The 27,605-nt window shown below is 39.4% G+C and overlaps 1 protein-coding gene across 1 annotated transcript in view; it reads left to right on the top strand.

Moving 5' to 3' along the window:
- LOC122801279 (acrosin-like) overlaps positions 1 to 26,200 on the top strand; it is a 68,270-nt gene extending 42,070 nt beyond the window's left edge. The window contains exons 2-4 of the mRNA XM_044070830.1: positions 12,211 to 12,473; positions 16,751 to 16,887; positions 25,902 to 26,200. Of these exons, the coding sequence (XP_043926765.1) occupies positions 12,211 to 12,473; positions 16,751 to 16,887; positions 25,902 to 26,156 (655 nt within the window). The 3' untranslated portion in view covers positions 26,157 to 26,200. The remainder of the gene's footprint in view (positions 1 to 12,210; positions 12,474 to 16,750; positions 16,888 to 25,901) is intronic.
- Positions 26,201 to 27,605: the final 1,405 nt, after the last annotated feature.

Below are 27,605 nucleotides of genomic sequence, written 5' to 3'. Positions count from 1 at the left end.
CAGGAATGCTACATCAGAAGATACCAATCTGTCCACACAACATGCCCAGAGACCTCAAGCACACTTCCACATATCAAAGAACATGCACGTGGGACATCTGCACAACCCAGACACTGTCCATGTTATGGAATATAGATTGCATAGATGGGAAGCAGTGCACATCACTGGCCACCCACATTAAAACCTAGATGAGTGGATGGGAATACAATACCCACCCCTGGGTACTATTCCAGTGACTATACTCCTGAGCCACACTGGGGACTATTGTCATGTGGCCTGATGCCAAGGTATTCCCTTGGGCTAGCCTTGTAGAGCCTTCAGGCCAATTCACCTACTACACACCTATGAAGCAATGAACCTATGGATCTCAGTACTGGCAAGTGTGTGTGTGTGTGTGTGTGTGTGTGTGTGTGTGTGTGTGTGTGTGTGTGAATAGTTATCCCAGTGTGTTTGGTTGATGAATATCCGGTGGCTGTGGATATTAGCAATCGGAGTTGTGTCCAAACCAGAACATGTACCATTCACCATTCTACAACAGATGTTGCACATCAACGTGTACCTATGTATGATTCTCAGCACTATAACCTGTGAGGCATATGCAATCACTGTGTTACAGACTCGGAATTATCATGTACCATCCTGTACCCTGCACATGACATGGTGGATGTGTCACCACACTGACATACCCTGTGGCCTTGCTGGAGGGGCACATCCTGGTGACACACAGATGCCTAGAACAGACATGGCATACAGCATGTGAGAACACATTCACTCAGCACTTCACTTGTTGGGGGGAGAGAGGGGTAAAGTTGGCACTAAATGTGTTCCCAAGACTGTGGCTAATATCTGTTGTCTCAGGATAGGTATTAGCTTTGTGCAGCAACTCAGAGTATTTGTGTTTACTGCTGTGGAGGTTGCTGATGTAACTATCAAGGCTATTGTGACTGTTGCCTGTGTTTGCTGCATCTCTGCTGCCATAGGTTCCTGTTGGAGACTCCATGAGGGATCCAAAGTTGTGTTTGAGGTGAATAAGGGAGCTCAACAGTCATGGGACTCCACATTTCCCTACAAAGGTGTCATTTTTCTGATGTACACATCAGTGATTGCAGGGGACCATCACATTGTCTCCCAGTGTTTGGAGGACAGTGTTTGGGTTCTGTTGGTTCTGGCTAGTACCATGCATTCATGTACCTGTTTGTACAGTGCCTATGTGTATGATTCTGCAGTCATGTAGCTACATCCCATTGCCATGGGTGCAGTGAAGATATCCACCCCTGTTTTCATGGCTGCAAAGTCAGCTTTGGAGAGTTTTTGCCAGGTGGTTATCTTTGTGAGGGGTGTGGCTGACATGTTGAGTTCCATGTTGATTACAGCCTGTGTGAATCTCACCATGCAGGGCTTGACATATGGGGATGAGCAATGGTCCCATATTTAAGTGGTCAACACAGGTCAAGGTTCTTGCATCCTCTACCAGGGGTCAGTATGAGCTGGTCTAGGGCAATGGAAATGATGAATCCCAGAAGTGTTTGGCCACTGTACCGGCAATTGGCTATATTCCCCAGGTGATGGAGGGGTAGTTGAAGACTCATACTATGTCGGTGTTGCATTGGACCATCAGAGATCGCAGGGTGTTGAGGAATGTGCATTGACAGTCTAGGGCCATAGATGTGGACCCATAGCAGGCTATGGTCTGGATAGCACCATTACTCCAAGGCAGTTGTACTGGAAGTATTTCCAATTTATTATGATGGGATGCTAGTTTGATGTGTTCCTATCCATAATGAATATTGGAGGTAACACCAGCTGTGGAGATGTGGTGTGGTCCATGTTTGAGGGCTGACAGCTATGGAATGCATCATAGCCTGATACTGCAGGTCTGCTGTCTGCTGCTGTGAACCACCTCTCCATTACAGCAGACATGTGTCCTCCACTCCAACTGCTATGAGAGACTGCATCCTGACAGTTAGATGTTCACTGTTGAGCAGCATGACCCTCAGATAGCATACATGTGTAGCTGTTATGGTGGTAATAACATTAGAAACACTGCCTAATAAGGCACCATAGGGGTGGCAAGACACGTAGCCAGTACCTGGCAACCCAGCAGTGACAGATGTAGGACATCCATGGCAAGTCATTGGGTTCCAGCAATCATGCCATCCCAGACAGAGAGGTCCTGGATCCCCTGAGAATGACACATAACACGTAAGCCAATGTTGTAATCAACCATCTGTAAATAGTACCGCAGCATCATTCTGGGTGACAGCAATACACTGCCCAGGGATACTGTCACACCTGCCTCAACTGCATAATCAGAGAGTTCAACCATGCCTCCTGTCATGTAGTCCAGGGAGGTGTGTCCCAATTCATTCACACCCACATGGATATGGAGTGATACTTGTTCAGGAGTGACATAACTGGCTGTGTCATGTGTTAGATGCTGGCATGTGATTGATATTTGGCTGTTACCTGCTCCATATTCAACCTAGTGAGTGGGATATGTGTGTCTCAGTATTGAGTTCACCATGATCACTGCATTGTGCAAGATGGTTAGCCATAGGGGCTTAGGTTGGGGGCATACTGTGTAGGTTAAATATGTGTCCCATGGCATGTGCCATGTCATGGTGTCTGAGTGGGTGTCTGCCTTGCTGGTCTGTGCTGTTTGGGTAGATGTCCATTGAGTGCCTCTGGGGAAGGTAGCTTTTCATTGTATGTCATGGATGTCAAAGTGGGTGTCATGGTGAGCTATGTGTTCCATATGGTGTGATGCAGGTGTTGATCTTATCCTCTTGACCTGCTAGTCCAATCTTTGCTGGAGAGTGCATACATACATACACATTAAGTGATATATTGGTAATCCTCACAGGTCTGAGTGTTAGGAGTTTACAGGATAGGGTTGTCTGTGTACATGCAGCAGTTGCAACAGTGCCCCAGAATGGACATGTGCACCAGGTCAATGGGTGAAAGTACAGATAACCACCCTTTAAACATGCCAGGAGGGGTTGACATAACTAGTAAGTACTGGGGCAACATCTGTGATGAACAAGAACTGCTGATGGCTCACAGGTGTGCCACACTTCATGATACAATAACCTGGTGAAGTGCCAAGACATAATGCTAGTTGAAGTGCAAGACAGAAAGAACTAGCATGATGTACGGGTAGAACAGAAAGAAGACTGTCTGCCACTTGTAATACTTTACCACAACTGTACAGTTATCAGCAGCTTTGGCCATGTGAAAGTTCAATAAGCTCTGTAGTGCACATGGCAACTGTGTAACACTATAGTAGACATGGACAAGAAAATAAACGGTACTGAGCACAATGGTTGGCAAAAAATAAGTACTAAAAAACAACAAAATACCAGTGTGTGGTATAAAACAATACAAACGATGTGGGGTTGACTACTAGCAACTTAGAAATCGCACTAGGGAACACGTGTATGCCATTAATATGAAGGATGACAAGAATGATTTGACTAAGCATGTATTGAAAGAAGGGAGTGACCATGTGTTTAAATTTTTGTTTTTGGAGCTTGGCAAAATGACAGGTAGGGGTGGTGATAGTAAGACCCATATTGAGTGCTTAGAAATAAAATGCATTTACAATTTGGCTGCTAATAGAGGCAAGGGATTAAATTGTAGTGTTCCCTCAAAGCCTGCACTAAGATCTAGGGCTTTAAGGTAATTGACTCCATTAATTTTTTAATTGATTATTTTCCTATATAATGACAGTGAACTGTGTTATGGTAGATCTGATGAAGCAACATTCGTTGCAAAAGCACTCATCTCACTTGTTTTACTGGACTTATTGTAGATTTTATTGTTTTTATCATTTTATTAAAGGATACTTCTGCCACACATTGGTATTTTGTTGTTTTTCTAGTACTATAGTAGATATACCTCAGCATCGCCTCCTCGGTGTAGGTTCCCCTTCATAAAGATGTGTCATGTTTTGAGAAAATAGTTGAGGCTCATACGAGAGAAATATTAAAAAATGTTAAAGTAGTTGATGACAACTTAACAAAGAAAGAAAGAGAATTGTTGGACACGTTGAAAAAATCTGGGTTATATAGATTTATGAAGCCCGATAAGGGAGGGGGCACAGTGATAACGACTAACATAGATTACATTTCTGACATTACTTCATTGTTAAATAGAGATGAAACATATAAAACTGTGTCAAGAAATGAGATCAACAGGGCGTATATGAAGATTGATGTCTTTTTACGTGATGCCCTTTGTCAGGGCTCAATTAATGAGAGTGAATTTAACTTTTTGATGGTCAAATTTCCAAAAACACCGACATTGTTTGGCATCCCTAAGACTCACAAGGGTGTTGACCATTTGGAATATAGGCCTATAGTTAGTGCAAGGGGGTCTAAAACGGAACCTATGGCTGCCTTTATAGACATTTCACTAAAAACCATGTTTGACGATGTTGATCACATTGTAAAAGACTCATGGCACTGTTTGAAAAGGTTTAAAGACTTAGGAAGTGTTGAAGAAGAGTTTGGTTTTTTGACCATAGATGTGGTTAATTTGTTTTCGGTTATTCCGCAGGAAGAAGGCCTTGAGTTATTTTCTGAAGCCATAGTGAAAAGTGGATTGTTTAATGGGCAGAAAACCAACTTCCTATTAGATTTGATGGAAGTAGTATTGAAGAATAACTTCCTGAATTTTGAAGGTGATCTATTCCAGCAAGTTTCAGGGGTAGCAATGGGGGCCAAGTGTGCCCCCCTATTTGCTAATGCGGTGTTATTGACGTGGGAGAGGGAACACATTTTTACGTCCAAAAACCATTCAGAAAGAATTTTGATGTACAACAGGTTTTTGGACGATATTTTGATTCTATGGAAAGGTGACCAAGACTCAGCAAAGGAGTTTGTGGAATATTTGGGAAAAACTACTAATTTTTTGAAATTCACTTTCACATGGAAGGAAGAGAGTATTTCATATTTGGACTTATTGATTTGTAAGGGGGAGGGGGGTTTTACAAGTAACATCTTTAGAAAAGAGAATTATTCCAACTCCCTTTTGCACTTTAATAGTTACCATCCATTTCACCAGCGGAAGGGACTAATTAAAGCCCAAATGGTGAGAACATCCAGGTTAGTTAGTCAAGACGATGACTATAGAGATGAAATGTTTAAACTGATCAGGATGTTTATTGATCGGGGATACCCTTTAAAATTGTTATTAAGTGTTAAAAGAGACATCAATAGGGAGAGAAATGGTAGATATGCTCCGATTCTCAAGGGTGGACTAAATATTAGGGACGTTACAGAGAATGGCAAAGAGGAACAGAATGACAGTCTTCGTCTGGTGGTGAAATTCAGTGAGACGACACCAGCTTTAATTCAAATAGTGAAGGAAGTGTGGAACTTTTCCCTAAGCGAAGAGGTTAAAAAGATACTGGGGAGTAGTCCAAATGTAGTGTTTAGTAGAGGGGAGAACATGAAGGACATTTTAGAAAAGAACAAATTAAGGAACTATAGGTCACACATGAGGAAATGTGGTTTTTGCAGAATGTGTAGGTTTGTGTATGAAGGATCAAATGTGTGTGTAGAAGGGTATAAATACACTATTAAATGCCCGGGACAGTGCAATTGTTGCACTAAAAATCTTGTGTACTTAGCCTCTTGTTCTTCCTGCAATTCCTACTATGTAGGTAAAACTATTAGGAGGCTTCGGGACCGGATTTCGGAACACCTTAGGTCCATTAAAAAGAAGGATTTGCACAACGCACTTTATATACACACCACAAAATGCAAGTTTTTTAAAAAGTTTTTGTTTTTTGTTATTGGCCGTGTGATTGACTCAGGGGATGGTGGTGATGTGGTCAACAGGGTTGGTGCCCTTGAAACTGAGTGGCAGATTAGGTTAGATGCTTGTAGACCGCCAGGGCTCAATGACTACATCTCCATCAAGCCAATTTTAAGACTAAGATCCCAGCAGTTATAGGTGTTGGGTATTAACTTAATTAGTAATGGTTAATTCAAAGGAAAACACTACAACAATAATAGATTAATAATAATAACAAAATATATATAGTGTTTACAATATGTTTTTTATTTTTTTATATTTATATTTACTTTTATATTTCAATATATTTTTGAAATATTTTTTGTTTTTACTTCCATTTCCTAAAAGAACATTTTGATTAATTAAATGTTATTAGTGATTATGAATTTATGAATGTAATCACTATTGTGTTCATAAATTGTATTAAAATTGAAGTATGACGAGTTTTTAAATCAAGAATTATTTGTTTTTAACAAGTTTTTTATTTAATGAATGGAACATATGTATTTAAGGGTGGGAGGGGTTTGCTTCAACCTATTGCAATGGAAAGTAGGGTATTTAAAATGTTACACATTGCTGTTTCTGTGTATCAAGACTCTGATGATGCCTGTGTGTTTGGCGAAAGCATACTTTAATGCTTAGTCTACCAGTTTTGTATTCATTTTGCCTGTTCCAATAAATTCTGCTGCTGTTTATCCTGCTGTTGAGTCATCTTCGTGGGTGGGCTGCTGGACTTTGTGGTGTTCAAAGTTTTTAACTGATTCTGCCCTGGTGGGTGTTATTGCCTTTCTTTTTTATATGTACACAATGCTTACACTGGGTCAGTATAGCTGTGCAATGCTTAGCATTGCTTATGTTTTATTATATTGGACTACCACCTGTATGGGCTTGATTCATCATTCATTACATAATATAGATTTATTTACCTTCCCTGACATCCCCCAATGTGCTTAATTAATTTATTCTTGTGTGACTATACTGTATGGGGCACTTGTGTTTATATGGGGGTTTCACTACTTTATTACACTGACACCTCACATCTGGTCCTAATATACTACTCTGGTTGAGAAAAATAAGTTACTTCCTACATAAAAATACAGATAAACTAAATTTGTAATGTTTACACAAACAAAACGGACATACTTTTGTAAGGTTCGATCTGTGAATGGCTACATGCAAGGCATACGCTCTAACCACTACACTATTGCACTCATGTTTATGCTGGATATCTATTGCTTTTTAACTTAGCCTGCAGTTTCAGCTGTGCTAAGCATACCTAGGCAACTGGCACACCCGCACAACTGTGCTTAAACCTTATTGCATATGTGAAAAAAAATATATTTATTTGTTGTGTTTTTTCTTCTTACCCTTCAGAAAATCCATGCTAATGCTGAACTTGTTATTCTATCAACTTTATGGCTTTGTCTAGATTCCTTACTCTGACGGGTTGGGAGGTATGCACTATGTGCTTCATACCCTGCCGAAAATGCATGCTTATGCTAAACCTGTTATTCGTTCAACTTTATGGTTTGTAGGAACGATTGTCCCTTATGGCTTTGTCCAGATTTCTTACCCTGACATGTTGGGGGTGTTATGAGTGTGCTCACTCAATTTAAATTGTCATATGGCAATTCTGGTGTGCAGGGGGCATGTGTATTGTGAGAGCACTGCTCTCAGACACACCCCCTGCACTCGTACACAGAACCATGTCCATTTTACAGCACTGCAGCATGCTTTCATGAATATGCATGGCACGCTGCCGTGCTGGACAGGAACGATCCCTTCCGTGCAAGAATAAGCTATTCTTGAACAAAGTTTGCGGAATCCCGAGGACTGTGTAAGCATGGGAATTAAAGTCCCATGCACATGCACAGTACATCAAAAAAGCAGCAGGATATCCAGTGAAAGAGGAAGAACACCATGGAGCTGTAATACAAAGTCAATATTTTAAAAAGTAAGTAATTTTTTTTCTTAAATAATGTCATTGTATAATACCAATAACCAACTCTGAGGTGTGATATATTGAAGATTTACCCACAGTTGGCTTTGTTTAATCACTCGGGCTTTGCCCTGGTGATTAAACCACACCAGCCATGGGTAAATCTTCAACATACCACAACCACATCATCGGTCAATGCTATAATCGCTTACTGCAGAATACTTTCTTTGTCCCCTTAAAACATGTAAGATGCCACAGTGTTCTTAATGATCTATCTATTAGCTAACCCCCTTATTTTGAATGACTTTAACTACTCTTCAGTTAACTGGGATATCTATACCTCCAATGTTGGATAGCCCAAAATGTCTATACTTAGAAAACAAAGATTCCCCTGAGCTGCTGGTAAATAAACCTACTACAGGTCACAGCATGTCTGACCTGATTCTTAACAAATAAGGCCAGTTCTTGCACTACCCATCTCATATCGCCTTCATCTGTGAAGTCTGACCATAAACTTGTGACCTTCTCCTTTAAACTCTCAAAGTCTCTTACAGCAAAGTCTGCTGAATTTAAGGACTGTAAACATACCAGTAGCAACCAAAATTTAAAAATTCACTTATTCATTGCACTTCCCCAGACATTAATACAACGGCAAGCTTCACTAAGGAATTCTGCACCTATTTAGAAAAAATGCCTAGGGCTAGCAGTCCTTACCAGAACCAAGAATCACAGAAAATTCAAAACCAAACCATTCTGATGGCCCAACAAGGTAAATAAACTATACAGCTAAAGAAACTCCTTATAAGTACAAAACCTATCTTCTCAGGGGTAATATCAAAAGCTTTACAAAACAAAGCAAAAACTGAACACCATCAGGTCGGCTAAAGGAGTGTATGAACTTAGGCTGTCTTCTAAAGCTAAAGATAATTATAAATCCCTCTTTAGCTATGTTAGGAAACTGATACTCTAAATTGCTTAGAATGTATTCATAATGAGGCCTATTGTGACCTAAGTGGCATTGCCAAGATCTTTGCAAATGTTTAGTGCCAACCTCACTCCTGAGATTTCAATTCAAAGCCCAGAAATATCTCAGTCTGTTAACCCTGCAGTTATTCCTAAAAATAATTTGCTAAAAGTGCTAATCAAGACCAAAAATACTTCCTTCATGGAACCTGACAATATACCTGATTTCTTAATAATAAAAGTTCAACATGTCCTTGGAGACACACTACTCAGACTGTTTAACTTAAGCTACTAGTTTTGTCCTTGATAAGTGGTGCGTAGTATTGGTGATGCCCCTCCATAAGGGTGGCTGTACAACCAACCCAGGATCTATGAGCCTTACAAGCCTCATACACAGAGAGATGGAATGCATTATAACTGACCTCAGAACAAGAGTGTTGTTAGACATGAACCCCAGCAGTTTTTTTTTTTTTTTTTTTTAAGTAATAGGTGGTGGCCATGCAATGCACATTGCATATCTTGACCAGGCTAAGGACTTTGAAGTGACACCATTTCTCATGCTGACATCATACAAAAGTTAAATGTTTTAAAAATAATCCCATATGTGCTAAGATGGATAGCAAATTTCTGAAAGGCAGAACCTATGCAGAGCAAATTACAGATCCCTCATCAGAAAGCATGAAAGTGAGCAGCAGTGTCCTTTAGAGCTCAGTGCTGGGAACATGACCTTTTGGTATTTGCTTATTAGATTTCTGAGCAGGTGCCAAGTCCTTGGGCTATTAAAGTTTGCAGATGATTGCAAATTGGGAGTTGTTGTTAAGTCACCCTATGATATCCATAACCTTCAGAACAACTCAGTTAAGTAAACTCTTGGTGTATTAAAAATGTCAATCCAACTAAATGCTAAACAGTGTAATATCATCAATTGACAACGGAATATAATTTAGGTCTAAAAAGGTAATCCCTATGTTATATTCAGCATTGATTGGGACCCTTATCAAATACAATGCCCCCTTTTGGATATATATCATTAAACATATCAAACAATTAGAAAGACCGCAAAGGTTACTAACCAAAAAAATTAAAGGCCTAAAATCCCTGAGCTACCAAAAGAGGCTGGACGCTCTGTCCTTTACTCAGTGTCTTATACAATTTTGAGGGGAGACCTCTGCCTTGCTTGCACCATTAGTGACCCAGTTGCTCAGGACATCTTGTTTCTTCACAAGTCCAATATTTCCACCAGTAGTAGAACCAATGCTCATGTGAATGTCTTATGTATAGTATGTTAGCAATTGTTCTGGAGTTTTTCTCCCCGGGCCTCTGTTGAAAACGGACAGCTCTGTCCAGTCGGACCTCCCTGGTAAACAAATGTAAACTAAATAAATAAATAAATTTACAACAAGCATCTCCCATACCTCTGATATTAAGCAGTGTCACTCATTATCTTCCTTTAAACCTTAAATAACAGGATGGGTACCCACAAATTTACTCCAAGATTGATAGGTACGACTCTCCTGGGGGGGGGGGGGTACTGGCAAGATGAGAATGGTCAAGACACTCAGTGGCCTCGGAATATTTATGAATATAAGTTGTGTTCACTATTCTGTTCTCTACAGTGAAGCAACCATTTAGACATCTGTTTATTATGCATGCTAACTTTAAGTGTGCCGAATTTTATCAGCCCCAGTTAAATCTTATGCCTTGCGTTCCCATTATATACTGTCACCCACTTTTCATTACACAACACTTAACATGTGGAGAAAGGAATCTAGACTCTCTTACTGTTAACGAACCTTTGATTTCTACACTAACACAACTAAAGGTATTTCCCTGCTGTTCCTCACATATAACCCAGACGTTCTACCTAAGTCATGCAGCTGAGCTAACATTACTTGGGCAAATGTTATCAGTCTGCAGTGTCATTGCACAGTGCAATCAGAAGGCAGAGCAAAAGTCTTCAGTGTGTTGTACTAAAGTAACAGCAGCTCCCACTTCAGCTGGACAATGCTCTGGTTATGCTGGTTATGCCAGAGTGGAGCCAAGAAGGAAATATACCAGTGTAGAAGATTTGAGTGAGGACAGATGCTGATTTTACTGTATTATTTCTCAGAAAGTCTCACTTCTGAGTTTCTTGTTCATACAATAAACTGGGAATGGGACGCTACAAATAATTTGTTGTTTTACCACAGCGGGATGTGCGTTAGCATCATAGTGGAATGTTCATAACTTTGCCAGTTGTACTACTGTGTCATGTATTTTCTCCATTAGTGTACTCCATCACATTTCCATTCTAGGAAAAACTGACCCACATGACTGCTGTTTTACCTGAGCAGAATGCAATTTGACAGCTGATATAGCAGCTATGATGATGTTCAAGAAATTATACTTAATGTTAGCATGGTCCAAGAACACAGTATGAGGATTGCAACTTGATAACTGAGATTTAAACACTCATATGTGTAGAATTCCAAAATATAGCATTATCTTAGCCACATTTTATAATGCCTTCACTGTTCACTCCTCAATAGTTAGAACAGCCTAGCTTCTTTGGTTTCACTAATTCAGATTATGCACAAACACAAAGCAATATTTTGTTCTTAGCTATTATCACACTCTGTTGCTTAGCATGTCGCACAGCCATACCATGACAAATTAAAAATTCTGAGGGGGGAATCTAGCTATATTAGACTGCGTAGCCTGATGGAGCAACAACATCTGTTGAATGAGATGTAGGTGGACATACAAGACATGCAATTCAAGGGACCATTGATAAGCCTAACTCAATTTCCCATTTGCCCCAGAGCACTGTCTGGTTAAGTGATCTGCTCAGAGTCACACAGTAAGCAAATGAAGGCTTAGAGAATCAAACACTGGACTATTGGACGCAGCTTGTTAACAGCTCATAGCCTTAATCCTCTGAAGCAACTGCCCTTTCCATGCAAAAGAAAAAAAAATCTATATTATTTTTTTCATGCAGTGCTAATGGTGTGTAATGAGACATCATATGTTTACATGATAAAATAAATGTTACAAATGGCGACTGAATATCATGAAGGGGAAAAATGACTTTTTTGCGCATTAAGGTCATTTTAAAAATATTCAATTGTATTTTCGTGTGTTATTTTAATTAAAAGTACTGAATTATCTTGCTTTTTTATACAGTTTTATTTATAATTTCTTGTACCAGAACATATGTGTGTATGTGTGATGTAGGATAACATTCTGTGTGGACAGAGTGGCACAGGTAGTCTTTTCAGTGACACAAGTCCTGATGTTACAGTTTTAAAGATACAGCAAAAAAGTAAAAGTATTGCTGATACTGCTGAATGTTTTAGAGTAAATATGAAGTAATGAATTTAATAGACTACCTTTATTTGATTAAAAATAATGATTTATTGATATAGACCGATATGTAAATATTTCATCAGTTTGCTAGTTTGCAGTCATGTAGTCAGGCAAGATCATTAGTAGCAGAGTAAAGGCAACTAAAATATATTTTACTTTTTTAGTTCTCCTGAAAAATATCGTATTGTGCCTGGCATTAATAAACTTTCAGAAGCTAAAGAAGATAGTCAAGTCCAAACAATTAGAAAAATCGTCATGCATGAAAATTACTCTGAAGCCACTCATGAGAATGACATTGCATTAGTCAAACTAACAAATCCCATCACCTATACGGACAAGATTCGCTCTGTCTGCATTCCAACCATTGAACAGTCACAGGCATTAAAAACATGCTTTATCAGCGGATGGGGGAGACATGTAGAAGGAGGTAAGCGTCTTGACATCTGCAAACTAGCATTCATTGTTGTGAAACTTTTTGTCTATAGTCTGCCAAAATATTTTCCTCTGCACCAGAACTGAGATTTCAGTTACTATAAGTTATAATTTGTTATGTTATAGGGTGCTTTCCTACGCTAATTTTACACAGTTAAAATTAATAAAGAATATTTTACAAGTTTAGAAAGCCAGCCAGACTTATTGAATTTGAAGTGATGGTGAAGTTTCAAGGGAAAAAACATATTTTTGTGACAGTCATTTACCCTACAAATCAGTCTAATGTCTATAAACACAGCCTAGCCCTGCAGATCTGGAACACTGAATATAATGTGTAACATCATACATTGCATATGATATGACAAACAAAACTTAACATCCTTACCTTAATGCTAGATCTGAATTCATTACTAGGAACAGTAAGACTAGCAGGGCTTAAATAACCTGATAGTCTAAAACTTTCCCAAACTACTTAGCTCCTCCTTACCCACAATACTGTGCAAATAAATCTTCTGCTCTAGCTCTCAGTATCTTCACTCTAAAGGTAAAGCATAAACTAAATGTATAACCAAACAACAATAATAATAATAGCTATAACCACCTTATGTAGCCAGAGCCTGTATCTGTACTGGTGGTATAAAGGGATAAAGCCCACACTGCATCCCTGGCAACTTGAGTTTAATTAGTGGCTCAGACAATTGACATCACAGGGAGAGATGATGGGTGTGTCCACCTGGGGTTGGGGGGGTGAAACCTGGTCATCTTACATCATTGCACTAATGACAACGCCTCGACTGAATACCACAGTTCATCATGACATGGGGAGAGGATACAAGAAGGGTTTGGGCATGGGCACACATGTGTGGACAGAGTGGCACAAGTAGTCCTTGAAATGATACAAGTCCTCATGTCACCACCAGTGAAGGTCTTTAGGTTACATAAATATGCCCTCATTGTTACAAGGAAAATGAGTCAATTTCTCTGGATGACTCTTTCCCTAGTTAATCTGGATGATGGAGGTCCTCACTTCTAGTAGAAACATGAGCCCATATCCAGTATGGGGTGGCATGATAATCAATGTGCAAAAGGGGAAAAGACACATACAGAAAAAAAAGAATTCCAGGCCCTGTCACTACTAAGACCAATATGGCTATGAAGTAGGAACTTCTGGTACAGATCTGCATTCTGATAAGTATATAACTTTTGTATCTGGTATTGGGAGCTCCACTTTCATCACCAGCAGGATAAAGACCCAAGGATATCCCCCAGGGTGGTTCCTCATGAAATATCTCTAACTAATGAGAGTGCATCTGAAGGAAAACTTGGACCTGTATATCACATCTCACTTGTAGTAACTCGCAAACGTATGCTGTGAAGTCCAGATGTCTGCTGCATAGACATAATCCAAAGAAGCATTCTTGGAAAATGCTTGAGAGATAGCCACAGTTCTGGTAGTGAGAACTCCAGGCTCAGAGTACAATGATTTATTGTATTGCAGATCTCAACCTTTTATGCAGAGAGCCATTTTGATAGCGTTAATTTAGAAGCCTTTGAGCCCAAAGTCTTTTTGGACATGGAAACAAGAAGTTGGAAGTTCTTTTCTGATGGATTATCGTCTTATCAAGATAAAATCTAAGATATATGTTCACAACCATACAATACAATAAATATCACCTTCTGTTGGAATAATTTGAAAAAAAAAGATTGAATGGTTCAAATTTGTTTCACTGGGTACTTTGATCATGAATGAAGGATTTATTCTCATGGACACTTGTGGGTTGGCAGTCGGCATAATGATTAAGATGTTTACCTCAAAGACAAAAGATAAAATGGTTTGATTCTCAACTCGGAAAGCATGGTTAAAGTTAAAAGGGCCCCTTGGGGTCATTACCCTAGTAATCACCTATGAACACTCTGTCCTTATAAAACACCAAGTAAGGGGGGCTGACACATAAAGCTTAAATTCTGAAATTCTTTTGACAAAAGTAACTGCCACCAACAAAAGTTTTCTAAGGTACAAGCTTTAGTTCTGCTTAGACTGTTTTAGCAAAGGGGAGAATGATTTTCCAGTACAAACTAGAGAAACCAAAGCTGGACAAGACCCTTGGGCAGAGAACAGAAAAGAATATGCCCTTCAAGATAATCTTGCAGACTTTTAAATCAGCCAAATACAAAGTGTTAGCCCTTTTTAGGAAACTGGTTGTGACTACCAAATGAACTTTAATGAAGAATAGAATAAACCTGAGTCAAATACCGATGATAAATACAAAACGTTTAGTAGGAAAAGAGTAAGTAAATGCATCCAAACCACCATCTGTAGTGCAAAAAAAGAAGGAATCATTCTGCTTTTATAAGACATCCTGATGCTTAGTGTCTGGGCAGATGTCAGGTTATGGACCACTCTTTTGGCATAAGAAGGATCCCCAGCCATTTTGCGAATTAGAGAATCCAGACAGACAGCCACAAGGAGTAATGTTCTGAGTAAAGTTTGCTGGATGGGTACATTAACAGGGTTTTGAAGGGCCCCAAACGTAAGAAATCATCTTGAAATAATGGCAGACAAGAGAAAATCATACTAGCTGGAGCCAGTATAGAGCTTTTAGAATGAATTTTGGCTTTGAACAGTTTGGCCTTCTGTATGACAGTGAAGTTCAGGGTAACCAGGAAAAAACATATAGGAGTTTTGGGGCCTCTTCTGTAGTAGTGCATACTGGGGATTCCTTTCAGAGTAAGGAGTAAGAGAGAAAGCATTTGGTATGGGTTGGTGAGCCAAACAGATTATGAAAAGGTTTCCCCTAATGTTCATTGCTACATATAGACTGAGAGAGTGCCCCTGTTGTATTAATAGACAGTAACTGATTGTAGTTGCCATTAAGGAGCTGTCTTTAGCTGGGATGTAACTGGCTAGTGGAAGATGATATGTAGACTCCACCTAACTCCAAACTCTCAAAGCCTATTGACATGGGGGATTGAATTGGTTCCCCCTTGTTTGTTGATATACCACATCACAGCCATGTTGTCAGTGAGGATGACAACTGTACCTCCTTGATGAAGGGATATGTGAAAGACTGTCAAGTGAGGTGAACTGTCCATATTTCCAAGATATTTATGTGCAGACTTGCCACTGTCTGCAATTACATGCCTCGGGCTGTCTGCCCGTGATCCCCCCATCCACCCAAGGGCAGGGGAATCCATGATGATACCAGTGTCAGATTGGGTGCTGAAAAGGTTTGCTCAGGGAGACAGAAAAAAATAAAAGGCATCTTGAAGCCATCAGCTCAGATGTCCATTTCTTGGAAATTTTGATTGGAATAATAGTCATTTTGATTCACATATGGTCCTACTACATCTTCAAGGCCCAGTGTATAAATCTTGTGAAATCTTACACTGGGAGTCATGTAGATAGTGGTAGCCATTAATCTAAAGGTCTGGAGGCAATGCAACACTGAAACAGACTGACTCTGAAACTCAGAATGATTTGGATGACTGTATGCATCATGGGTAATACCTTGCCTGTCATAAGAAAAGTCCAGCAAGACATTGTCCGTAGTACAACTTTTTAATATAAGTGCCCATGTGGGCATCAACTGTGAAATTTCAGTGTTTACTGTGAATCCCAGACACTGGAACCATGTCTAAATAGACTTTCTTACTGCAATGAAATTGTTCAATTGCATGGGAAGCTAGTTGCTATTTATCGCAATACAAGCAATATCTCTGTGCCTTGTAGGTTCTGTGTCACTGCAGTGCTGGGCACACACTTGGTACACATCCTGGAGACTGCCATGAGCCCAAATAGCAACAGCTGTAACTGTAATAACGTGCCCCTACTTAGAAGCTCAGAAATGCCCTAGGATTCTGAGTGATTTTGATCCATGGGTAGGAGCCTCAGACGTCCAAAGAACACATCTGCCCACCATCTAACAAACATGGAAGAAATGATTGACTGCACTGTGAAGATGCAAAAAGGATACAGATTTATTCCTCTCACATGAAGAACAGGATTCAGGTCCTTTTATCATAGTTTATACATAAATGTATGTATATGAATATAATATATCATAGGGGCAACTGAAGTGCCAATGTCATGCTGAAGGGACTAGGGTCTGGAATGTTGGGTGATATGGGGTGAATACTGTAATTTTTTGGTTTAACTTAAAGAAATGTGAGAGTGGCTATTTTGATAGCAAATAAAAAATCAAAATATTATAAATATTAATAGAATAAAAGAACAAGAAAACAGACTGATTTCTTCTTTTGTTTATTTCATAGGTAAACTACCAGATGATTTAGAGGAAGGTGAAGTCAATTTGTTTGACATAACTACCTGTAATGCATGGTATATGGGACTACTGAAACAAGGTGTCATTTGTGCTGGTCAAGAAGATGGAAGTGTTGATGCATGTCAGGTAATCATAAAAACATCCTCTTTATATCTGTGATGTAAATGGCATAAGAGAATATAGATTATTTGCCTAATGTAACTGATAATCTTTCAGGATAACTGGTCAGTGTTCATACCATCATATGCCAGCTGGATTACCTAACAAAAAAGTGAATTCTCATAAGAGTGAACAAGAAACATTGATCTTTTTAGACTGAATCAGAAAAGCAAGAAAAAAATACTGTCTTTTGCAGGGGAGTAACCCCCCCACTCCATCCACACCCCCTGCTAATTATATTTAAAGAATGGGCAACCTGTACATCACCATTCTAATTGGACAACAAATGTTCTCCAGCACGGTGTTAATATACAAGCAATGCCCACTGAAAAATGAGTCTGTCACTTCACAGTAGCATACTAAGGTACTGTGGAACTTAGACTGTTAGGGAGATAATGGCCACCATTATTTTGCATTTGCTAAGCAGTGCTTTTACTGTTTAGTGAGTGTAAAACGGAAAAAAAAGAAAATTAAAAACAAAATAGAAAAGTGTGTGTGAGTGCATGCGTGCATGAAGTGAGAGTGAGAGCGATTAAACCATTATTTTATACTCATTAATCAGCACTTTTGATATTTAGTGAGTCTTCTTCTTCTTTTTCTTTCAGCTGCTCCTGTTACAGGTCACCACAGCGGATCACTTGTTTCAATTTCTTCCTGTCCTCTGCATCTTGCTCTGTCACACCAACCACCTGCGTGTCCTCTCTCACCACATCCATAAAACTTATCTTTGGCCTTCCTCTTTACATCTTACCTGGCAGCTTCATCCTTAGCATCCTTCTTCCAATATACCCAGCATATCTCCTCAGCACATGTCCAAACTAATGCAATCTCACCTCTCTGGCTTTGTCTCCAAACAGTCCAATCTGAGCTGACCCTCTAATATACTCATTTCAAATCCTGCCCATCTTTGTCACGCCCAATGCAAATCTTAACATCTTTAACTCTGCTGCCTTCAGCTCTTACTCCTGTCTTTTCGTACATGCCACCATCTCCAACCCATATAACATAGCTGGTCTCACTGCCATCTTGTAGACCTTCCATTTCACTCTTACTGGTACCTGTCTGTCGCAAATCACTCCTGACACTCTTCTCCACCAACTCCACCCTGCCTGTACTCTCTTCTTCAGATGCCTTCCACACTTACCATTACTCTGAACTGTTGATCCCAAGTATTTAAACTCATCCACCTTCACCATCTCTACTTCCAGTAACCTCACCATTCCTCTGTCCACCATCTCATTCACACACATATATTCTGTCTTAGTCCTGCTGACCTTCATTCCTCTCTTCTCTAGAGCATATCTCCACCTTTTCAGGGTCTCCTCAACCTGTTCCCTACTCTCATTAAAAATCACAATGTCATCTGCAAACATCATAGTCCATGGGGTCTCCTGTCTGATCTTGTCTGTCAACCTGTCCATCACCATTGCATACAAGAAAGGCCTCAGACCTGATCCTTGATGCAATCCCACTTCCACCTCGAATGCATCTGTCACTCCTCACCACTGTCACACTGCCCTCGTACAAATGTTTAGCGAGTCTAAAATTAAAAGAAACAAAAAAGAAAAAAAATGTGTGTGCATGTTTGTGTATGCTTGTATATGTGTTTGTGTGTGTGTGTGTGTGTGTGTGTGTGTGTGTGTGTGTGTGTGTGTGTGTGTGTGTGTGTGTGTGTGTGTGTGTGCGCATGTGTGCATGTGCATGTGTGTTTGCTTGTGGTGTTGTGCTTCAGAATACCCCTGTGCGGGTGTTATTTACATAGTAACACTCACCCTGTTGGACATTATTGCTTGCATAACACACACATTGTTGGGCATTATTGCTTGCATATGAACTCAGAGATCACTCAACAGTGGGGGAAGTGCAAATTCCCAGTTCCAGTTGTACCACAATCTCACACACACAGCAGCAGCCAGCAGCTTGCAAAATAAACAAAAAAGAATGTTCGCTTTTTTGAGCATTCAATGTTACATGATAGAAGAATGACAGTCTGGCAATACAGCACAGCAGTAAAATGCTATGAGTTTCATTCTATAGTCCTGTGTTTAACTCTCTCTGTTTCTAGTTGCACTGTAAATACATGAGTAAGTTAATCAGACCAGTATTTTCAGAGCATCCTTGAAAAGATTGTTGTTCTTAGGGGTCTCACCAGGTTAACAATGAAAAAAGACAATATACAGGCATCCTATACATGGGGCATTCCTGATGATAAATTTTTTTGTACTACCAAGTTAGGTTGTTTGTCTTTTCGGCTTTTCCCAGTTAGGGGTCGCCACAGTGGAACTCCAGTCTGCTAATGATCGGCAGTAGATTTTTGATGGTGCCGAGTTGCCAGCCCGACGTCCAACCTTCAGCAAAGGCACGCCCATTCACGCATGTCTTTTGGAGGCCACTCGACCGTGGAGAGGACATGCAGACTCCACATAGAAGGCACTCCTGCCAAGAATCGAACAGGAGAACCTCTTGCAGTGCGGCAACAACGCTATTGCTGTACCACCGCAGCTTATTGTACTACCAAGTTAGGTACTGTCTGAAATTCAAACACTATGACTGTTGAATTCATGGCAATATCCACAGAACATTCCTTCCTGTTACTGCAGTAACAGGGCATATATATATCAGCTAGATACTAAACCTGTTAGGCAAAATCCTTTTGCAGGAAAACACACTGATGTTGCCTGGATGTACCCTAACTGCCTTACAATACACAGTGTGTGATGATATTCAGTAAACACTATTTCTTCGTAACTACCAATTCAGCTAAAAGACGACAGTAAGAAGTCAGGAGTATCTGCTATACAGCTTTACATCAGGTCACTTAATATCAGATATATACTAGATTAATAGATCATGTGTCACTTTCCAGATGGATTGCAATGCTTCTTCTTTGTATCCCTATGTTTTGATAAGGTAAGGGTTCAGCTGGACTAAAAAGGGGGAGGAAAAAGTCAAATCTAGGTCTCCATCATACCTGTACTAACTCCACGATTGCCCAACTGCAGAAAAAAGAGGAAAGACTGCACCCACAGAATCACTCCTGACATGCAAATAAAAATGACACCAGCAGTAATTTTCAATAAGAAACAGATTGATGAGTCAACACCTCCATCAACAATACACTACAATATTTTCTTAACATTATTACTTCAAGAAAAATACTAACTAAGCAAAAGGAAAATAATTAAAGAATTAGCAGCAAATCAGCTCCTTGGTGTACCAATGAACTAAAGGACGCAACAGAGAACATTGAATTGTACCAATCTGAATTTGCTTAGAATCAGAACCTGACTTGCATCTTAATCTGCAGCCGTAATATCTATTCCAAAGCAAGGTTCATACTCACAGCCAGATTCAGTCGGTTATGCTACTATTATCTCTAGTTAAAATCCCTGAAAGACTGCACATTTGCATGTCGACCTGTATTGTCACAAATAATGGAAAGGCCGTTGTTTTGTCTCATGGTTTACTTGTTTATTACAATATGTATGCAAAATCACTGGGGCTATCTTTCCAAAGCTTTTAACTCTGAATTATGCATTAGTGGTAGGTGATCGTGCGCTCTCTGGTTTAATACCTTTTGAGGTCACATGGCCACTTCACAGGCCACAGAATGAACTATACTACTACAAATATTTGAATTATTTCTGCATAGTGATTTCAAACACTGGCCAATAAATTATAGCTTTGGATAAACTTCTGTCATCACAATTACTAGGAGCAGCAGTCCAACAGATGGTACATTTACAACCTGGATCAAGCATGATGAGTCCATGATTGGCACTGGTTGAAATATCTTAAACATTTAGTGAAAACAAAAGTTATGTCTTTACCATAAAGATAGATATGCATTTTCCGTTTCACTACTATTGCCTCTAGGATTACAATAGCAGATACTTAGACCAGCTGATAAGACTTTTCCAAACTACCTTAGTACCTCACTTAACTATAACTGTCACTGCCAAATTTTCCCTTTATCAAATCTCAAAAGTCACAGTTCAAAGCAACAAAGAGAAAAAATAATAAAGGAAAATCATGACTGACTCCAAACAGGACAGTATCCATTTCACCCTTTAGTCAGGGAGTGGGAGTCAGGAACAGCCATTGAGATGAAACTGCCAGTGTTGTTGATCTATTGTTATAGTAACACATAACTTTCAAGCCTGATGATGAGAGTTTCAATGCCTTCATTTCTAAGATAAACTCCAAACTAATTCTCTTAGGTGCCTCATCACAAAAGAATACCCATGATTATATTAGCTCCAAAGGCAGATGTGAACCTCAAGATGATAACAAGTTTATAACATCTTGCAAAAGCATTCACTGATGCTCATGTAGCAGTGCACATGTGTTGTCTACAAGAGCATTTTTGAAAAAGTCTAGAGAAATTGTCATCAATCAAGTACTACAAACAACAATAGTCTGAGTAAGTGATTTGCCACACTTTTGAAAACAAAGTCTAACGCACTGGGAATGCCAGGCAGAAATAGTGGCTATGGATATTTTTCGAAGAGAAGGAAGCAAAAACATAGAAACAGAATCTTTTCCCACAATGTCAGTTCTACCCAAATAAAACTTGAGCTACTTGCAGACATCCAAACAATGCAGCAGATATTCTTCCCAAATGAAATAATATAGGAAGAAAACTAGAAGATTAATTCATTGATTTATAATAAATTTATATCAATGTTAGATAGGAAGGAAGGAGTGCAATGCAGTGAGACCTGTGCTTCTGAAAAGAGATATAACAGGATGTTGATTAACTACAGAATAGCAGATTTGAAAAGAAAACAAGTTTCTACTGGAGGATAAATACAGGAGGTTGATGATCAAGAGTGCAGTCTATGAACATCATGATTTGAGAGGGCATCATCTGAGATTTTGCATGGTTAACCGCTATGCCCATAGGTTGAAACAGACAGAGTGAATCTCTGGAAGCAACTAGGGCCTGCATGGATGAGGCTGCCAGCAGTAAGTCATCCAGGTAAAGGAATACTCTGTACCCCTGGAGCTGGAAAGTTCAGACAACTCTGGACATTCACTTGGCATTCACTTGGTGCTGAGTCCAAACAGTATTGTTCTGAACTGAAAATGGCCAACCCTTATGTAATAATGAATGAACCTCGTGGACTCCTTTGCAATCTTGATATGCTAGTATGCACCCTGGCTTTTCAGTGAGTACATCCCGTCTCCTTTAAACATACAGGGAAGGATGGCTTCCACAGTGACCAACTGAAATGGCTTTTTGACAATATACTGCTTTAGGCTGCTTATGTTCTATTTCCTTGCTGTGGAGGGGGCTATGATGAACTCTAAGTAAAGGGTGTGCTCTTTCTGGAATGGTGGAACTACTTAGATGGCTCTTTTTGGAAACAGATTATGTGTCTGTAGCTTAGACACAGCTTTTTGATAGGGTGGGTCATTAGGACAGTGGAGAGACTGTGGAAAGAAATGCATTGAATGGGAAACAAAGAGCATCTGGATATACCTCTTATTCAATTGTCATGTGTAATAGTCATCCAGGCTGTCAGGTGGAGCAAGAGGTGTCCCTTGACTCTATCCAAAATGAAGTAGTCAGACAAGTCCTCAGGGATTTTGAGAAATGTTGCTTGGAAGAGATCCCTGCCACTGCCGCTGTGAACCTCATATTCCAGGGCCATGCCCATTCTGAAAACTGCTGCAATAGCTGTTGGGGGGTGTGATCCATCCTTGAAAGTAGATGCTGAGAAGCCCAGAGTTTCACCACCTCAACATTAGGGTAAGCAGTGCCCTCACTTTCTTGTTTTTTCTAATTCAGTTTTTAAAAAAATCTCCAAAGAACAAAAATCCATTGAATAGGTTACCCATGAAATGGGTGTATGAGTTTCTGAAAAGTCTAAATTCAGACACAAGTGTAACAGTGCACTCCAAGGTTAGTGCATGCCATCAGCATATTGTGGATGAGTTGAATGGTCTGACTAGGAAGTGAACTTGAAATTGACATATGGGACTGAGGCTCATTCTCGATGTCTGAATCTGGCAACTCCTCCATGGTTTAATGCGAAGGAAGGAAGGAAGGTTGTCCTAATCTCCATCTAAGACAAGATTCATGCAACTTTGGGGCTGCAGCTATCAAAAAAACTCTCAAAGTTATGACCCACCCTACCCCCCACCCAGGACACCTCTGTTACACAGAGTCTCTTTGTTCACAAGTCTGCTAAAACTTCTAAACTGTAATATACAACTAGGACTCCTCCTTGCTAACGTTCATTGACTATACTATAAATTAATAAACAGATAAGATACTTTTCAGGTTGACAAAGGACATAACAGTTTTTGTTTATTTTTTACACTGCTTTGCTGAACAGTAGCCAAAAGCTGTACTTGCTCCTTGCTACAATCCCTAGCACATAGATACTGAATGACTACCATTTAGCCAGCTGCTTTTCATGACTATGACTATTTAAATGTTTTCTAATACTGCTTACAAAGACTAACTGGCACCCCAACTACAGCACCGAGTGTATCGTATGAGCGTGTCCCTGTTATTGCCTTTGCTTTTCTTCTGCCCTCGGTATGGCTTTGATAAACGAGGGTTGGTCAGAGAGTCACATAACATGTGACGGTATAGGAGAAAAAGAGGTTTTCCATAGAGACTACAAGAAATTGATATTAAATGAGTCATAGACAAAAGTATGGGCAACATATGTGTCTTCCATTTCATTGTACAGTATGTCCACGAGTCTACTCTCACCTTAGATACATGAGTGTTACTGCAGTAAATATACAGACTTCATTCCCTCTCTCTGTGCTGACCCAAATGTGCACTTAGACTCTGCGGCCGTCACCCGCTACGGACAAAAGACTACAATTGTAGTGTAGATGTTATATAAGTGAAGGGAGTGGTTCTTTTTTATATGCCCTATTTATCTATTAACCCCAACATACATTTACAAGACATACGTTCCCAAACAGTGCATACAGTAAGAACTGTGTCCTTTCAATTCTATGTGTCACTCACCACATCTCTTAGGCTTATTTAAGGTTTAGTGCAGCATAAACTTATCTGACAATCCTTCTCAGGAAAAAATCAGTAGGCCACCTTTTTTAGACATTTCTCATCCTCACTGCCTGCAGCCATCCACTCTCTTCTCAATTGGCTCATTCATTCCACCTTCCAACTTCCACCTTCATAATATGATAGCCATCAGGGTTTTTTCCTTAAAATGCCATTAAACCCATGCACATGCCCAGTCCTCAAGGCTCAGTGTGCAGTGGGCATCTGGATGGATGTGCCACTTGCTTCCTTGAATGACATGACTCCCTCATGTTAGCTCTATCCCTCATGAAGCCAGCATTCCCAGTTACCCAAGCATAAGAATGTATGCCCCAAGCATATATTCCCTCACTTTTCCATTGAAGAGAGGCAAACTGGCAAAGCCATATCACTGCTTGACCTTGTGCTGCCTGTGTCATAGTCCAGGCTTTATTCTTCTATGGCAGCAGAGATGACAACACATCACTTTTAGCTTCACATGCCCACCCCAGCTCCAGCCAAATGTCCAGCACCCAAGCTACTAAACAAAACCAAATGATCAGCAGTACATGCATCTTGTCATCACCCTAAAAGGTAGCTATATAATTTTTTTAATAACTATCATAAATTTATTTGTGAAAAAAGGTGCTTTAAAAAACATTACTGGCCTTAATTAAGCTTAACATGCTGGATAAGTGTCCTGCTTTTAATGACATATATACTAAGAAGTGGCACATATATATGTAGATCTATATCTATATATAGATAAAGAATGAATGAGCTTTTGATAAGAAAAAGTAGACCCCAGTTATGCAAAAGTGCACTTAAACGAAAGTGCACTTTCGTGATTACCAGTTTACCAAACCAGTAATATTACAACAAAAAAACACTGCAGCACTGAAGCACGCTACAGTGAGGATAATGGAATATACCTGTTTCCCCACTGTAGTGCAATCCCGGAGTTAGTATATATAAAGTAGTGGGGGTGTGGGGAGGCACAGCCTCCCACATGGGGGGTGCAGGGGGCTTGCCCTCTGTAAAAATATCTTTGTAGTGTTTTTTTTGTTGTAATATTTGCAAACATGCACTTTTGTTTAAGTGCTTTCTCATAACTGGGGTTGTACTTTTTCTTTACAAAAGCGTGAGCTTTCGATAAGAAAATGTAGACCCATATATATATATATATATATATATATATATATATATATATATATATATATATTATTCAGAACAGATCATTACCCCTTTGCTGTGATAGCTCATTTACCTTTCAGCATACTTTGAACACAAACAAATAAAAGTCAGTGTGGTAATACCTAACATCCCAAACATGGGCATGGATTCTCAGAAGTTAAACCAGTTTTTTTTTAAATAGCTAATTGCCTATAAGCTTCCTTATGTTTGATATGAACTTTTATTATATTAAAAGTATGATCTGCAGGGTTTCTTCATTCTCATCTACACCCATTCTCACACTTGACAACTGCTAGTAATAGTAGGTCTGTGATTTGGTCTGTGACAATGTACCTCATGCCTACTTCTATTTTGTGCTATTTTTTTAATTCTGCATTTTAACCAACAAATATACACTTTTAGTTTTTGGCATGTTTTCTTTAGATTCTCTTCCTTTATTTCAAAGCAAACTGGAGTTTAGTGTGGAGTGTAGAAGCTAACTTTGAATTTATCTTCCCTCACATTTCTGGTGAATTGCTTTCAGCCTAGGTTTCTCAAAAATCTTTAAATTTTGCCAAAATACATTTGCAAATTGGGCAATTTGTATCTTCTACAATATTTCATGTTTAGAATAATTACTGTCTAGATAATATGAACTGAATTTATTTGTTTCTATATGTCTACTCCTAAATTAGGCATTTACCCTGTACTGAAAAAAAACTGTTCTTTTATCAAAAATTTTCTGAACTAGATCTTGCTATGTTTAGTTTTAATTCTACAATATTTGTTTTTGCAGGGAGACAGTGGTGGTCCGCTCTCCTGTTTTGATTATACTGACTTTAAATTTTACATTGTGGGAATCATCAGCTGGGGATTAGGCTGTGGCAGACCACGTTTACCTGGAATCTACACCAATGTAGCACGTTATAAAAGCTGGATCGAAACCACAATGGAAGCAAAAGATGAACCAAAGAGTTTAGGCACCACATGGAATGCATTCAGCTTGACCACATTTGGACTGACAGCAATGGCTGTGTTTCATTTAGTGTGACTCAAGAACAAAAGCCCAATTTTAAATACATGTATTACTCTGAAAATGAGTTGTAAACATTGTGTATGTTTCAGTCATTGTATCTTTAAATGTACAGCTTTAATTTAATAAAATAAATTCATTAAAATTATTAAACAACAGAAGTGCGTGTTAATTTGTGGGCTGAGCTGCACATGCTTAGTCGCTTTTTCCATCTGGTTATGCATCTGAAGTGGACAGCAGTGGTGGTTGGTGTTAGTGATTCAAAGAATGAATCGATGTGCAGGATAATTTCTAACCATAAATGCAGAAACTACTGAGCTGTGGTACAGTTGACTACATAATGTAAATGAAAATCATGTAACCATGAATGAAGGACACTGCATTTACTGTTAATATTATCATGGCATGATTACTATTTTGAGTTTTGATTGTTTCTTTGCAGTTGGCATGACAACCTTACATTGTGACCAGGGCACTGCTGCTCCAATGATCTTCTATAATCTGAACAAAGTTGGAATATGTTACTCTGTACCTTGTTTTATAATTCATTGTGGTTGGAAAGCTCTGCTTTGTAATACTGTCTGTGACAAAAGTCTTGTATATCAGATATAGACCAGTGAACTCCATTCTGAATGCCTATATATTAAAGTGTAATTGTTTTCATTATTAGCTGACATCTAACCCTGTATACAGCTTGATTTAACTGTGATGAGTCTATTTCACCAGAAAACTGTAACTGTTCTAACAAATTGCAGTCCATTGCTGTTATTTAACATCAGAAGGACAGACAAGATAAGCGTATCTAGCCTGTCCTTTTAACTGTATCAGCATTTTTCCTTTCCTGTATCTGAATCTTTCCCATTACCTCATATCTACCTGTCCCATGTCCTCTTGAATGCCTCTGTAGATTCCTCTCCTGTCAACTAATCCAGTTTATTCCATGGGTCCACAACCTGTCTGTGAAAAAGTACTTTCAGAAGACTAAGGAGTAGTTAGCCACGACAATCTGCTGTTGGTGCCCCTTCCTTCCCCTCTGTCATTGTCTGGGAGGTTGACTTAGTAATTAAGGTGTTTTCCTGACAAACACCAGGTGTAGGACTTGATTCTCACATGGGGTAATTGGCTAGGCTTAAAATACTCATGAAAAGAGTACAGGGCATAAGTAACATGTCCTCTGCATACTGCCTCAATGGTCTTTCCTTATATTCTGTCACCTACAGGGTGAGAGGAGATCTATGCCTGGCGTACAAGGCATTTGCAGACTCCCATCCAGATGGACATCCTGCTTATCGACAAAACAAACAGCATCAGAATTACTCATTCTAAATACCTAAACCTTTTCTGTGATATAAATAGAACCTGCTGGAGAGACAGGTATGTATCCTAGAAACTATTTCTTCTCAGGAACAGGCTCCCTATCCATGTGAAGCAGAGTTCTTCCCTAACTCAATTCAAGTGTAACTTGGA

Source organism: Protopterus annectens, chromosome 1.part0 (genome assembly GCF_019279795.1).
Source record: "Protopterus annectens isolate FY-2018-M chromosome 1.part0, PAN1.0, whole genome shotgun sequence".
Classification (NCBI taxonomy): domain Eukaryota; kingdom Metazoa; phylum Chordata; order Ceratodontiformes; family Protopteridae; genus Protopterus; species Protopterus annectens.
Note: the sequence above shows the minus strand (reverse complement) of the source record. Positions and strands in the feature narration are given on the sequence as shown.